Consider the following 16,828-nt stretch of genomic DNA (forward strand, 5'->3'; position numbering starts at 1 on the left):
CTGCTCCCCTCCCCCACTACTCCCCTGCTCCACTCCCCGGCTCCCCTCCCCACCAGCGACCCGTTGTATCGACCTCGCGGCTCGTGTTATAGTGCAGAGGTCACCTTACACCTCCACCCCGCACCTCTCCCTCGCTCCCTCTCCTCCCCTCATCACATGACAGCTCCAAATGATGCACAGCTTTAGCGCTGTGCTCATCCCGCGTCACTGCTCTGTGTGCCCAGGTTGCGACACCAATTCGTCGTTGTGCCGTGTAATACAAGTGTACACGTGCATCAAAGTCTGACCGAATTTGCCTCATTTGCGTCATAACATTTGATCCTGTCCTGAAGGCCTCAACTCAGTTGCAGTCGACTGATTGTTGATACAAGCTCCCGGCAGACTTGTGCTATAATTCAACGCCTTAGGTGGTTAATGAGGCCATGTAATATAATACAAGGATCGTTCACCGCTAACTTGCGTGCATTTCCGTTCATTTCATTTGGTACGACGATTTATAATGGCTTCACTGTTACTTTAAACACATGTTAAGTGAGTCATAGTTTCTTTCATGCTTCTACCTCTTTATTCTGTTAAGAGTTATAATAATGTGCTACTTAACCTCTCGTTCAGTTAATGTATATTTAGGCATAAGGTGTGAAGAAAGCCTACATTTGTATTAACAGTGACATTTATTCTGGAAGAGAAAGAGAGTACCTCGTATAGCTGCTTATATCAATCCTTTCTTCACGGGAAATGGTGTATCATCCATTTGATCAAAACTGCCCTGAGCATGTGGGAGTACTGAAGAAGATGCTCTGAACCATCGCCTTTAAGGCGGATGCATTCAGCCTCTGTGCATTCTTTCTTTTTCTGCGCCTCTTTATAGAATCTCTGTGCGTGCTCAATCTAATGCAGGCAAAGGAAAGCCGCCCATTCGCATTTTGGCCATTTTAAAATTCATTTTCGTAGAAAACTGGTCCAAAACATGCTCCCCAGATTCCGGGAATTTCTACGTGTCAAGCTTATTCCAACGAACTGTTCCTGCGTATAAATTTTGTTCATTTGAGGCAAGTTTTACTGTTGACGTTTTTGGGCTGATGTCGATTCTACATTGTTACGAATTTTCGTGTTTGAGCGTCTACAATTTCAAATTGCTGGCTCTTTTCCAAATGTCCATTGATTAGGTAACAATTATCATGACAGTGTTAATTTTTTAGACGTTTTCACTGAACAATTCATTAAAAAAAGCTTCATGCGAATATGAATTATATGAGTCGCCTCTTGTGCAGCAATATAACCTGAAATATATAGAACACTTGTGCGCTTTTTTGTTTTGCCTCCATCGTAAAATTTTCTTCTTTATACTCCTGTTGCCGTTTTATAAATAGTGGCAACATATTTATGTATGTTATATATAACTTCTTCATATAGATTTTAAAGCTTAATCAGTTGTGTCTTCGTTACAAACTTACCACATCTGTTGCATGCAATTTCTGTCAAATCGTCCCTGCTTTTGAACCATAACCGAACAACGCTTAGTATTTGTTATGCGCGATAACTAGTTCGATAAAAAAGCGTACGAATTTAATTTTTACCTTAGAATGCGAATCAAATGAGTATTTTCATAACATGAAAATCGAAGTTTAGTTTAAAGAAATAGGCTTATAAACATTGAGGCGAGTGAACTTTTACAGCCGTATTGTTTGCCGATACTCTCGCAAATGCTGTCAATTCGTTTATAAGGAAATGCCTATAATCGGCACATTTCGTTTCATAGTATAGTTTCGGATTATTTTTTCTAATCTCATGAAACCCTTATTTTTACTCTTTGATGCATGGCACCGCTGTAATGTGGTTTGTTTGATCATCTGCCAAACTAGTTGATGCCTGCGTTTTTGTTGATATGACTACAGTGTGGATGATGTCCAGTTATTTAGGTACGATCAAGAATGTTTGCTGGCAAATCGGTAGTGTCCGTTGCGTGTCCTCAGCCTGTCATTTGACTTCGTTATATTATGAAAAAGTTTTTTATGTAGTTAATCATATATCAACCATCACGACTAAGTTTACTTTTTTATTCTTGTGGGCAGAATATCCGATGATCACGTGGGCTACGATCGCTCTAGTCATTTTTACGATAGTGTCCGTCGTGATGATGTTTGTTCCTATAACGGCACCATGCCCATGGGGGTGCCCATGCGACGCAACTACCCGCCTTCCCTCGAAGGAGCAGAGTTCGGGGCACGAGGTGGTCGATTGCGTTCCTTCGGTCGCGTGCAGTATTGCACGACTCCTCGGGGGGACCCAATCGACTACCGATGGCCGAGCGCTGCTCCTCCCAGTAATTACAGGTCAGTCCAAACTCACCGTCAATCTTTCCATAGAGACCACTATTGTAATGAAGCATCCTGCTGAAGCCAATGTCCAGTATTATATTTTAGGTGTCGTCAATTAGGTCCGCATGTGTGTAGTATCTTTCGAAGTTCTGGTTAGTTAATTTATTTAATTCATTAATCGAACGAGTTTGCGTTAATGGTTTCAGATACCACCCCGCTGACAATTATGGAGACGACAAGCTTTCGATGTCTGTGCGACGGGGTTCTGTGCCCCCGTCACCCTCATCCCGCTCCACTCACATGCGGTCCTCAAGAGCCACTCCGAGCTCCACAAGCGGGAGTGGACTGGGAGGCTCTCACCACTCATCTAGTAGCAACCCTAAGCGCCACCCTGCACCTGCTGCCTTAGCAAATCACTCCAGCTCAGATTCAGGCTCATCAAGTCGCAGCAGCAGTTCCAGTAGTTCGTCTAGTTCTTCTAGTTCTAGCTCGAGCAGATCTCGCTCGAGATCTTTTAGATCGTCGCGATCACCGTCCAGATCTCCCGTGGCACGCGTCCCCAACTCTTCTCTGAACTGCAACTCTTCAGCTACGGCCGCCACGCATCTGCCTGGCGACAAGAGACCTCTTGCCATCTGCGTGCGCAACCTCCCTATTGGCTCTACAGGTGGTGTTTACAACCGACATATCTAACACATTTCCTATTGATTTACAACTAACACTTACTTGCATACCACTTGTTCAATTTCGATAAAACATCCGTGATTAAACCAATGTTTTAAGTTTGACTGTAAGTTGTTATTAAATTTAGATATATTGTTATAGTCGAACTACAATAATGTTTTTCGGAAGACCTTATTTCCATTTGTTTACATTGGAAACTTGAATTTTTAAATTGAAAACTACGCAGTCAGTTTTGTATTGTTGATTGATTTTAAAAATTTTCCTTAGTTACAAGTTACTTTGACGTCGTTACTCCCAGCAGTCTTAACCTATTAAACTCTGAAAGAGCTCGAGTAGTGGTGAGTAAGCGCTGTCAAATTGATGTAATATCGTTGTGTATCTTCCACCCACGCAGACATATCCTTGAAAGATGGGCTCTTCCACGACTACAAGAAGCACGGCAAGGTGACGACTGTGCGCATCGTGGGTACTGGTACTGAGCGCTATGCCGTCGTGTGCTTCAAAAAAGCCGAAGATGCCGAGAAAGCGTTGCTTGCTTCTCACGATAAAAGATTCTTTGGGGTCAAGATACAGGTCAGACATAACAAGTAGTCGTTCAGTAATATGAGAAATTAGGGATATTAATTACGATTATTTTGAAAGTTTTTTTGTTATATTAATGGGGTATTTTGTGTATGATTGTAATTGCATCAACAATTAGAACAGATCGAGATTTTCACCAATTAGACATACTTGTGTGATCATGCCAGATGCACACGAGCACAGATACTATGGATGTACAGCATTCAGTATCTTTGTATACAAGTATACAGAAAGATGACTATGTCGTTTACATACACGACAGGTGGCACCCCACGAAGGACTCGAGCTGGACGAGAGCGAGTATCGCACATATGACGTTGACCAGGACGAGTATCACCACAAAGCAACACGCACGCTCTTCATCGGCAACCTCGAGAAAGATATCACACCGGCCGTTCTCAGGAGCACCTTTGACCAATTCGGCGAAATAATTGTGAGTTCGATGCTGATTTATATATATCAGGGGCCATACTTTCAAAACTCGCTAAGTGAACGTAAGTACTTACGCTCTATTTTCTGGTCTATGATTGGTGGATTTGACTTGAAAGGCCGTCAATGATTGGCTGATAAACTTACGATCTCTTAACTTTTTTTGAAAGTATAGGCCCTGGACGGTAATCTTCGTAATACTTGGGCGCGTTGCACTTGAACTTGTGTTTTTCTTTCACATCGTAACGTTCAGAAGTTGAATTTGTGACTCAGCTAATCTTATATATTTGAACCGCGGGTCCAATCTTGTAAACAGTAGTTAATGAAAGCTTTGCTATTAAACTATGTATTCTTAACGAGAGTTATTTTTACTGCGCAATTTCTGCTTGATTACCTAGCTATTTTATTTTGCAGGAAATCGAGATAAAGAAGCAGAACTTGGCAACTTTTGCATTTTGCCAATACGCGGATATCAGAAGCGTGGTCCGCGCCATGCGCCAAATGGATGGCGAACATCTCGGTGCGAACAGAATCAAGCTTGGTTTTGGCAAGTGCATGCCCACGCACTGCGTGTGGCTCGACGGTGTCGCGGAGACGGTGGCCGAGTCGTTCCTGCGTGAGCAATTCTCCATATACGGCACGGTCAGCCATCTCTTCATTGATAGGAAGAGAGGACAGGCACTCGTCTTTTACGAAGCCGTGAGTTGTTCAGTTAAGAAAGTCTCTGTCTCTGATACTCTATTGATGATTTCATTTAATTTAATTTAATTTAATTTAAACTTGAATATTATTTATTTATTTAATTCATTTGAAGTCACTAAACCTAATTTGTAATTTTTTTTTACTCATTCTGATTTCCAATCGTTTAATCTGTTAATCTGTATGCAAGCTTCAAACTTCATGTGTTTATTATTCGATAATTTTTAAGGGATTATTTGATTGTACTAGGGCACTTTTCTCACCCGAACTTCACGTATGAATCTATTAATTTGTCGTTGGAATTCTCGACAAAATTAAAAGGGTGCAAATGACCTCCAGTGGTCACTCATGAGTCTTCTATGCTTCAATTTTGTTGCTGAGAGCTCCTCTGAAATGCCATTTAAGCTTTACTATAAAGATTGTATTAGACATATCACGTATGACGTTGGTCAGTTTTTACACGGCGTTGTAAATCGATTTTCGACGCAAACTGGACCATGCATTTATATAGTACCTTTTCATATTAACTGTACCGTACGACAAGCATTTCGCTCGAAATACCCAGCGAGAGGTTTTTTTTTCATAATCAGATTGCCTTAGGATATCCACTTCCATCTCAGTGATGGTGAATTATTTTTAACTCAACTGGTAGCAATGAACTTTACCGTGCGTATGGGAGCAACAATTTAGATTTTAGAGGAACCGTAGATTAGTTTTCCTCCTGTAACTGAGTACAGTGTTAAGAAAAGGCGATTGTATGAATGAGCCGCCGTATCCAAATACGCCGAATGAGCCGCGTCGTATCCAAAAAACGTCGTAACTCTCAATCGTAGTGATACGATAATTTACTATATTCTCTACTTGTTCCAGGAGAAGTACGCCACGATCGCTGTGAGCGAGATGCGTGGTCGAATGCTCATGGGCAAAAAGCTTCAAATCGACTTCGCATCTCGTGAGTGCGAGGTTGCTTTTTTTGACCACCTCACCAAACAAGGCTTCCACATGCCCACCGAGCGTCCCTGGGAACGTGTCTCCTCCAAGTTAGTATCATTGTGCACGAGCTCTGGTTTAATCCCTACATGATAAGGCAAAATCGTAGCTATTATAACATAAATAACTTGTTTAATAAAGAAATGCATGAATCTATGGGCCTCTCTTCCAAAATATATTGGTTTTGTCTAGATAAATGTTCTAAAATTGTGGCATAGCTTAGAAAGAATATAATCGACCATTGTTGATAGGTATCATATATCACAAAGTTTTCTCTTGGCATGTTGAAGTCCGATGTTGAATCGAGTGTTGAATTGCCTAGAATAGTGAATTATTGATACATAAACTTTTATGCGAGATTAATAAATGCAAAATAAATAATCGCAATTACATTAAGCACTAAAATCTTGCTCAACAGAGAACGTCAGATTGGCAGCAATGCGAACGCCGCCAGCAATGGCGCGAGCAGCCGATACGATTCTTCTGCTACTGCTCCTGCCATCGCTGCAGCAGCTGCTACTGCCACTTCCAGCAATGCAAGCAGCGCAACCAGTAGCAGCCGCTACCCTCGACCTGGAGGCACTGAAGTGCAGCACTGCCTGAGTAGCAGCAGCAACAGCTCCAATTCTTCCACTCGTAGTCGTCGCCAGCAAGGTTCATCCACAGCGGTTACGGTAGCGTCAGCCAGTGCTGGGGCGTCTGCTCTTCCCTCAGTTTCCACTTCTGTCGCTATCTCACCTCTTGATCAGCCTCTCTCGACAAGCAACGGAAGCTCTGCACCGGCTTATCCGCCCTATGGAGGAGCTGGAACTACTTCTACTTCCTCCTCTGCTGCTACTCGCTCAGGCTTGCCTGCCTCAGGACCTTCTAGAGGATCGTACACTTCGCGTCCAAACAGAGCTAACAACAGATATGATGGCTTCGATGACTACGGTCCTGGGTAGGTACCAAACTGCTCTGTTTGTGGTTGTTGATACATTTCTTCTGCGTTTTTTTCAATGCGTCGGTTTTAAATAGAAATCTTTCAGATGCATGGTGTATTTTATACTTGGACGTTCATATAGGGCAGTTAGGATATTAATTGGCATTCAGGATATTACTTATGATTATTAAGATGTTTACAAGTTTTTCATGTGTTGCAGACGGAGTTACGACGAGTATAGTCAAGGCAGCGAAGCTTCTTACGAGGACAGCTACGAGCGCGAGCTTCGGGAGTACGCGGGCAGCAGATACGATTCAGTGGCCGCCAGACGTGGTGGCCGCACCCCAACAACCTCGCCGCAGCCTGCTTCTACCACAGTTACTGCCACATCGGCGAACAGTGGCAGTTCTGTTGTGGTAGCCGCTACCACATGTAGTCCATCTCATCGCACACCGTTCCCTCCCTATGATGACTACGCCTCGTCCCGCTCCTCTTCTCACGTCGTCAACTATGACGGCTGCTATTCTCCCTCAAGCGTCTCATCACCTCCACCCTCTCGGTCCGTCAAAAATCGTCTCGCATCGTCACGCTCACCCGCCGCTTCTCTCGCTACGTCGCCATCCAGGGAAGTTACGCTCATTGATGACCGTGCTCCACCCGACCCTCGTAAACGGCGTCCTATCGACCTCAAGGACCTGGTGGTGCGCGTAAGCGACCGAAGGCCCCTCGAGTCTCCTGGACGCTCTCTCGGTCGGACCGTTGAGTCGTCTCCTGCCAGTGGTCACCGTGAGCCTTACGACCCAAGACTCGCGAACAAGCGTGATGACGCACTTAGTTCATCAGGAGACGAACGCAGTGACGTCACAGAGTCGAGGCCCATCAAGCGCACTCGTTTTGACTCTAGTAGCCACGATAAATCACATGTGCTTAAGAGGATGCTTGACAGCAGTGATTGTCGCGACCCATTGAGTTTTAGACGTCCGCACGATGCAAGGAAAACTCCCACTGAGCCTTCAGGTTCGAAGTACCGTCGTGATGAACGCTCTCCTCATATTGACCCGCGCAGTAGAAATGAGGAAGCGTGGAAGGCTAGAGATACTGGCGAAAATTTTGATTGTGTGAGCGACACGAGCGCTCCTGGCACTCCGGTTCGGGATGAAAGGGACGAGTGTACTCCTAGCAGTAACACTGGAGTTGGGTATCATCGCCATTATATCCATCACCAACATCCTTACCATCAGCAATCTGCTCACAAGGAGCGCAGTGGTCCCACCATCCCCATGTCCTTGCCCCTCCCTCGTTTTGCGCAGCAGCTGCGGAATTGTCCCGTTTCGCCTTTTGCTTCATTTGCAAGTTCTCCAAAGTGTCGCGTGCTAAGGTCCCCCATTTCATCAAGCAGCAGCAGCAGTAGTAGCAGTAGTAGCATTGAAAGTAGCGTCAGTACCAGAACTGCTAATCTTATAGTAGATACGACGTGCGCTGTTGTAGAGGATGGATCAATATTAGCTGATACGCCTGTTTCACCAGGACCTACTGCGCATCCCTCGGACTCTGAGGACTCGCCTATCGCCTCAACGAAACAAGATGCCGAATTGGAGGAGAGAATACGAGCTTTTGATGAGCGCTACGAAAAATGGACTGGTAATTCTCGAGCCAATTTTTCCCTAGAAAATGTAAGAGACAAAATATCAACTAGTTCGATTCCTTGTAGAAAATTCCCAGTAGATTTGGATGCATTACGCAATACGCCGTCCGCTATTGTAAAGTCAGTACTCTCCAGGAGAAGTATATTCGACGAAGATTGTGAAAGATTAGAAAACATTGAGGAAAAGTATGAACCTAAAGTTTTTGTGTCACTCGGCAAGAACAGATCTACCTCTACAGTTACTAATGTTTTAAGCAACACATACACTACCGGCAAAGCATCTCCAGTTGTGGTTAGTAAGAGTAGTGTTTCATTTCCAAGTGTCAATACTAGTGTTGGTTCTCCCATAAAGACATTTACTAACATTTTGCCGTCCAAACTTGATTCTGCCATTCACGATGCAACATCTTCAGTCAATACAACTGCTACTGAGAGTGCTGCAACGAAAGGATCTCCAAGCAGCACACCAAACAGCTCTTCGATATGTGCTGTTAGCAGCAGCCTCACTAGTGTCTCTGTCACAACAACTTGTAAGCTAACGGTTAGCAAGAGCCCTTCCATCACGTCTACAACGAACACGACCATAAGCAACAGCAATTCATCTGTAGTTGCGGTACGCACGTCGCCCATGAGGTCACTCTGTTCTCCGCTCACCCCGCCTGTTACCATCGCTGATATTATTGCTGCCACCACGCCTCCCATCCCTTCAGCTACTCCTATCAACAGCTTGCCTGGCTTCAGACCGTCACTACTTGATGTGAGCAATAGTAATAATGCAGACATCAAAGTATCTCCAACTCTTTCGTCTGTGTCATCATCACCGCAAAACTCTCCAGGACATCGCAACAAGTCAACCAACTCTTCTCCAAAGGGGCGACGTGATTCGATCTCCTCATCTCTATTATGCAAAACTGTATCATCGAGCTCCGTCAAGAGTTTTTACAGCCCTACAGACAGCCCAGACTACACCTGCGCCCTCCCTGTTTCTCCCATGCCTGCTAGTCCGGCAGCTTCGGTACCCCCAGCCGCGAGCGTAACGCAAGCTGCTACGCTCTCTATTGATTTTATGGCATCGCCCTCAAGTTTCGGTAGCTTGTCATCACTTTCGCCTACAAGCACAGGCAACTCAACACCTATCAGAAAAAGTAGCGGGTCCCCGCGACGAACCAAGGAAGACATCATCGCATGTACTGATCTTGAATCTAAGGCGGAAGAAGTTTCTTCAGTTGATTGCTCTCCTGGGACGATTAGCAAGACTTCTTCTTCCTCTTCAGTTTTAAACGATAAAGGTGATGACTCTTTTGTTCTTGAAGACAGTCAACAACTTCCTGTTAAGGATTGGGATTTACGGTCGAATGTTCATCAATCTGAAACAGTGCCTGATTCTACAGATAAAAACCAAATTAATGAAACATCTCCACCTTGTGATACCATTTCAAACAGCATTGTTAGAACGTCTCCTCCGTCCAAATCTCGGGACAAGGCTACAGAAAGCAAGTCCAGGCAACCTCTGATACACAAGGAAGTGAACAAAGGGCAAGATAGAAATCCTTGTGCTTCGGATGATATCAAGAACTTGCAAAATTCAAATGAAGATTACGGAGACGAAGACACAGTCTCGCCATGCTGGGGTAATCAATCCGTCGTTGACACTGCAGAAGAAGTGTCGACTAAGAAAAGGAGACTAGGCTCTGCAGAAGACACGTGTAAGCCTGATGTTGAGAATACTTCACGTAACAAGGCTATTAAAAATACCCGCACTCATCAGTACTCGAAGAAGATGAGGATGAACAGCACTTCTGAAAAATCTGAATCCGGCCGGCCTGATTTCGCAAAAGGATGCGAATACAACGAACATGTCAAGGATGGTGTTCTAAATGCCGAAAGTCACAAGTATGATGATCAGAATAAATTGAATAATGATGTAAATGTTGATTCATGTAAGTATCTTCATAAGAAACAAAATTCATTCAAAGATCGTACCGAAAGTCGGAAAATTAACAAGAAAGGTAAACGCAGAGAGAAAAATCACAACGGGAAGGAGAGACAAAATGAAAAGCCTCCTAAAAGCCGCGAACGCAATTGGTCCGGTCGTAGTGGAGACCGAAGGAAGACAGAAGGCGTTTCTTCACCCAAACATCACAATTTATATTCCTCCAAAGTGGAAAACCATAGTTCACCTAAAACTGAAAATATTTCTTCACCTACACAGGAGAATCTCTGCTTTCCAAAAATTGAACGTCCAAACTCTCCTAATCTCGAAAGCGTTAGTGGTTCTAAATTAGCAGTTAAGGAGGAATCCGTTGAGCTACCTCTTGAGAAGAAATCGTCTGGCACTCGTGTTCTTACCGATATGTCTAAGATAGTCCGTAAAGTGAACTGTGAGAGCAAGAAAACTGACCAGATGCGAACACCTCCTGATAAAGAGATTCCAGAACATCATGATAGATACCGAGAATTGAAGAAGGATGCGCCTAAGCACAGAGAAGTCAAGCAAGAAGACAGTGACATCAAAGAAAAGTGCGAGTCGCCAACTTTTGTGAGGAAAACTGATCATGAGGATACGTGTCGCAACATCGGACAATTGGCAGCCGACGATGCAGTGAAGCATGAGGTCAAGAGAAGAAATTCTGATGATGTGCAGTCAAGAGAACTTAAGAAAGAACGATGTAAAGAGAAAACGGAAAAAGGCAATTCAAAGAATAAACATGATAATGTGCCCAACGCAGGAGAAAAGGATAAAATTAAAGCTGTTAAATTGTCTAACTGTGAAAATGTCTCAAACAAAGAAGAACGTAGCGGCAACAAGTACAGCAGCAGCGGGCATCGTGGAGGAGATAAACGGTCCCGTAAAAGTAAACATTCTGAATCTTCAACCACAAGCGTGAAAAGTGGCCGACGAGAACGCAGAGAGTCAAGCAGTAGCAGTTTAAGTGCCGTGTTTCAGAACGATCGGCCTTTGTCGTCACCTGCTCATGCTCCTGAATCACAAGAACCACCCACTTTCACTGTTGTTCCCTCTGCCGACGCACGAAGTTCTGTTTCAAGTAGACGTCGTTCAGTTGACGGCTTGGATAGCAAAGAACTGCTTTTGCCAGGCCGCAAGAAACACGATTCAGGTAGAAGCGATAAAACAGAAACCGAAAGTAAGGGCAAGCGTGATTTGGACTCCACAAAGCTACCAAAATACGACATGAAGAAAAGTAGTTACCACGTCCGAAGTAAAGATGAGGACAGTGAAGAATGCAACATTGCTCTGCCGTTGCGTCATTCGCTTTCGTGCGATGTTATGAATGAAACATCTGAAGACGAAACCTTCAAAAACTCCCATCCATACAGCAGCAAACAGACGCAAAATATCCGCAACTCTGCCTCTTCTAAGTCTAAAAACAAGAAACGTCTTCAATCTAAAGATTGCATGGCCTCAGATTCAGATTCTGATGACATCGTTAGCTCGAGCTCCTCATCGGATGACGATGACGACCACCAAAAGATGGCCTCACTCTTCGACGATCCTGTTATTGATCCGTGTTTCGATATGTACGACAAGGTGAAATCAAGACATCTGAAATTGGAACAGAAGAAAAGAGAACAAGAGAGACTTAAAGAAGAAGCAAAGCAGAAATCCATTTTACAGCACAAGCAGAAGCAGCGTGGCAAGAAGAAAAAATCAACTTCACAAGCTACGTTGTCTGGTGTTGGCGAGTCGGACTCCGATACCTATGAAGACATCGTAAACAACAAAAGAGTTAACCCACGTGTTGTCGCAAGTAGCACAGACGACGACAGGCCTTCGTTGGCTCACGTATCATCTGACGAGTCGGACGCCGGACAACTGTCACCGCGCAGTGAAATACGCAAGCCTCAAACCTCGACAAGGAAACGCAATACCAGCTCCAGCAGTAGTAATAGAAACAAGAAAAGTATAACCGAAGTTAAATCCTCACGCCCTGTTAAGGATCTTGTGGTTTCTGACATATCATCTGACGAGGACGTCGCTGCCAAATCTGAAGACATGTCAGACTACGATATCGTTCCAAGTAAGAAACACCACTCTAAGAACTCACCATCTAATGACAAACAAGAGATTCTGTCGAAGAAACCACCCCGTCCCGCACTATCAGCAGGCCATCTGAGAACTCCTTGCGATGCCGATAGAAGGAAACCTAACCCAATCCACTCGCTCACTGGTGACATGTTCCATTCAGAAGATAGTGATACTCCAGTCATAGAAGAGGTAAAGCCTTGTAAACCTAAGAGTAAAGCAGAGGCTACTGAAATAAGCGTCGTATCAAACACCTCTCGTTGGGACCGTCCAGCCAAAGTCAAACTTGCCAACAAAGAGAGAGTAAGACGAGACGTGAGAATGGAAGCCATATTTGGTATAATGTCGGACGACAGCGATGCGAGCACTGCTAGCTCTTCCGTAACACCCAACAAGTCACCGCGCGGCGTACCTCATACTCCTGCTACGTTTAGAAAAACATCCTTATCTTCTACAAGATCTTACCCTTCACCTGGAGATTTGCCAATGTCTCCTTCTCAAAACCCAGTCTTGAACCACTATACTGACTCGGAGGATGATATGAGAACACACGGTCATGGTTACACGTTTTCTGACAAGCCATGTGAAGAAGATGCGCCAAAGATAATCGAAGAGATCGTTAACGATAGCAGCAAGAAGTCATTGCATCGAATTACTGTCATCTCCACCACTGCTGATGTTCTCGAGGACGTACGGCCCACGTCCGACTCAGGCAAAGGAAGTAGTGGAGTTGGTAGTAGCAGCTCGAGCACCAGCAGTACTGGCAGCACTGCCGATGATCTCTACTCGCAAACTACTGCTGCAAAGGACGAAAAAGAAAATATTGTTGAGAGTAGTGGAACAGACCTTTTCCGTTATTCCGATGATGATCTCATCATTGACTCAGATCACCGAGAACATTCCCGCAAAGATAAGAAGAAAAAGAAGAAGCACAGGGACAGGGACGTGGTTCGGTCACGGCATCGCAGTCGTGACCGTAATAAACACCCTGCTACAGATATAGATGTGACCATCGCGGGTGAAATTGGTATGAATCTTATCATGTCGTCTACTGTTGATCACGGATCATCTGGAAAGTCTCCTCTTCAGGTTATTCAATCAACTCCTACTATTTCAACATATAATCAGGGTAAATCGCCTTCCTTCACTCCAACATCTTCGTCTCCTCCATTCTTCAAGAGCAAGAATCGCCTCTCCGTTTCACCAGCTGTATCACCAAGCTGTGTCACGAAAAGTCCAGGTAGCTTCACAAGTTCCGTTTCGAACAAATACTTTGTTAGTCCTGAAAACTTGTCGAAGGGCACATGCCAGTCGTCTCTATCTCGGGACTCAAGAAGCTCGTGTGAGCAAACTGAGAGCGAGGTGGAGCCTGCATTGGACATGCCCATCATCAAGACCGATTCAGATGATGAAGTGTTGATCACTAACGGTGATGAAATGAGTATCGTGTCAACTGCCTTTAGAAAGCTCTCTTCGCCAAGGCGCGACGAGCCTTCTGTTGTGTACGAGACGGATTTAGAACGCAGTAAGGATGTTCCTGCATGCGAATCACCAAGAAAGAGTTCAAACACAACGAAAGCGTCAAGAAGTGTTATTTCTCAAGAAGAAACACTGAATGCCGTTGCTGGTTTATTAGCCTCTTATGATGAATATGCCGATAATACCAGAACTTCGGGCCACGATGAAGAAAATCTCATTGCATCAGACGCGAACAGTGTGGTGGAAGAGGATTCTCAAGAGGCTCAAACAGCTGCTCAAATGTTGCAGTCAGAAATGCCGGAAGTAGAGCGCGAACCCGAAACCAGGGATGCTAACTGGCCTGCTGGAGTACCAGCGTCCTCGAGTGACAGTAGCACGACAGAAACCGTCCCGCCAGTTGCCCGTGAGCCATCCATAGGTTTGCATGAGACTACATTAGAGCCCCCATTGATTGTGTCTTCGATCTCACTACCTCTTCCTTCAGTAGACGAAGCTCCTGCTAAAAAGGGATCTTCTATCGACTCCGCTGATGACTGTGATGTGGTCGTAACTCACAGTAGTGGTTCCAAAATTACACCTGAGAAAGCAGGCCATGTAGACAATATCACTTTCCCTGACAGTCCAACATCGGTACAGTCTGAACCCACTCTCCAAATAGACGAGGATCCCGACGAAACTTCAGAAGACATCCATTCTGCTGTTGACCTGAAATCCCACGGTGCTGTCCTTACTTCTGTTTCGAGAGCTACGGAGAAGACATCCGTGTTTCGGTTGGATAATAATGAGCAGCCTACGCCACCTCAGACGCCTTGGGTGGAAGACACCACAATTACGGCTCTGGATGCCTGTCCTCGAGAAAACACTGTTATTAAAGATAACAAAAGTAACAAAAAGCAAGAAGATCCCGCGTGCCAAATGAAAGACGTGGTGACTCTCGAAAGCACTTATCAATCTTCCTTGGAACAGGCTACAGATAAACAGACGTCATCTTCATCTAAACAGCAGAGCACTCCACTGGTTTGCTCTCCTAGTGAGCCCACTCGTCAAAACTTCGCTATGCCCGAGCTGGAGGCTTCACATTCTAGTATACTACCGTATGAAGATATGAAAGTTCACCAGGACACTCTCTTACCGTCCTCAACGATGAATGAAGGTAAGTTTAACCACAATGAACCTTATAGTGACCGCATGGAGCAAGTTAAACCTATGCCGTGTGATCCACCATGTTCAAAGACCGAAGAAGTTGCATCGCCTGAGCACACAGTTGATTCAAAAGTTGATGTATCTCCTAATATCAATGAAGAACAGAAGGAGGTAACCACATCATTACTGGTTAAAACCGAAGACAATGCCACTCCTTTGACAGATAGTTTTTCAGATTCTCACGGTACTCACGAAAATAACCATGATGACAAAGCTGTTGACATTCAAGTACAATCGAATAAACTGGAAGAAAAGTGTGTTGATTCGCCGGCCTCGAAGTCTGAACAAACAGACAATAACTCTTTCATTCAAGAAAACGTCGAAGAAGCGCTCAACACTGAAGTATCCAATAGGCCACTAGAAGCAACCTCTACGCAAGATATAGCGGAGACTGGAGGGAGCGCCGAATCTGCTTTAGTTCCTCTGGTACGCGGTCGAGGAGGCCGGGGTCGATCCAGACGTGGCCGCGGACGAGTGACTGCGGCAAGTAATGATGGCACTGGCGTACCTCAGCCAACGCGCAATAAATCACGAAGCCGATCTCGTCCATTGAACGACGATCTAACAATCCACGACGCTTCTAAATTAAATAGTTTGCAAGAACCCAGACGCAGTTCGCGTCCCAAACGAGTTCGCCGACACCCCGATATGGTGGATCATGACGAAAGTAGCAGCAGACGTCGGCGTGGCATGAGAGGAGTACGCGGCAATCTGAGACCTGCGGCACCAACACACGATGTATTCGAATTCCACGAAAGTGATGATGATACTTCTCTTTCTGTTAATAAAGCCAAGAAAGATCCGCTCTCGACTTCTGCCAAATCACCTATTAAAGACACTACCAATGATGAAGATTCGCGAGGCTCAGGGATTAATGTTCGCAAGTCTCGACGGTTGCTTGATAAAAATGCGGATGACGAAGATTCAAACACTGAGAGTGAAACCTCATCAACGGGTGTGGTAACTCCTTTGACCTTCACTAACGCTGGTCTGAGATTTAAAGCTAAGGAGTCAGTACAGCAGCGTCGCAATGTTCGTGGAGGTCGGGGAGGCCTAGTGGGTCAACACCCGACGGCTCTACCTAAAGAAAATCCCACCCTCAGTCTTCCTGAAACTTCTTCGGTTGTTTCGTTATATTCTCCTAATTCAACTATATCTGAGACCCTCTCTCCCATCACGCCAATATCAGCTGGTAATTCCATGCCCTCGTTAGTTGAAGCTGAACTAGCCCCGAAGAATGCTATTCCAGTCATGCGCGTCATCAGCTCATCCAATCTCTCCTCCGTTTCATCGTATACTACTGATGTGAGTAACTCGATCATTTCTGCAATGTTTGATCATTATCGTTCACATCCAATTTGGTCCTCGCACACCCGAAAGTATCTTAACTCACTTGTCCTAACAATTTCATTTCCTCTCAACTGCTACACACTGCATATGTGCTCAGCTGATCTATTTACAACAAGTACACGACTCTTCTAGGCACTGTCCCGAACAGTAAAATCTCTATCATATTCGGTTAGGTACACAGTCCAGCATGCTCCGCATATCCTCACTATTTTCACTCAAAATTACACAGCACCATCAGCATTAGGAAGCATTTTAAACCTTTTGCTTCCCTTATGCCCACCATAGTAGCCATTTCTTCTGTATGTAAAGGTTGAATAGAAGCAGAGACAGGATGCATCCTTGTCGTACGCCCTTCACGCTCCTCTCCCGATCAGATATTTTGTTATAGTTTGCACATACATACGATCCTCACATATTTTTCACTCATACTAAATATTTCCAGTGTCTGACAGCAGCTCTCTGCCTACCCGATCATACGCTTT

The 16,828-nt window shown here is 44.8% G+C and overlaps 1 protein-coding gene across 1 annotated transcript in view; it reads left to right on the forward strand.

Moving 5' to 3' along the window:
• The window catches only part of LOC108665388 (protein split ends), a 51,825-nt gene that overhangs the window by 27,783 nt on the left and 7,214 nt on the right, over nt 1–16,828 (forward strand). The window contains exons 3-10 of the mRNA XM_018152139.2: nt 2,073–2,333; nt 2,525–2,985; nt 3,397–3,575; nt 3,847–4,017; nt 4,428–4,712; nt 5,583–5,752; nt 6,121–6,642; nt 6,845–16,301. Of these exons, the coding sequence (XP_018007628.1) occupies nt 2,073–2,333; nt 2,525–2,985; nt 3,397–3,575; nt 3,847–4,017; nt 4,428–4,712; nt 5,583–5,752; nt 6,121–6,642; nt 6,845–16,301 (11,506 nt within the window). The remainder of the gene's footprint in view (nt 1–2,072; nt 2,334–2,524; nt 2,986–3,396; nt 3,576–3,846; nt 4,018–4,427; nt 4,713–5,582; nt 5,753–6,120; nt 6,643–6,844; nt 16,302–16,828) is intronic.

This window comes from Hyalella azteca, unplaced genomic scaffold (genome assembly GCF_000764305.2).
Source record: "Hyalella azteca isolate HAZT.00-mixed unplaced genomic scaffold, Hazt_2.0.2 contig6071, whole genome shotgun sequence".
In the NCBI taxonomy this organism is placed as follows: Eukaryota; Metazoa; Arthropoda; class Malacostraca; order Amphipoda; family Hyalellidae; genus Hyalella; species Hyalella azteca.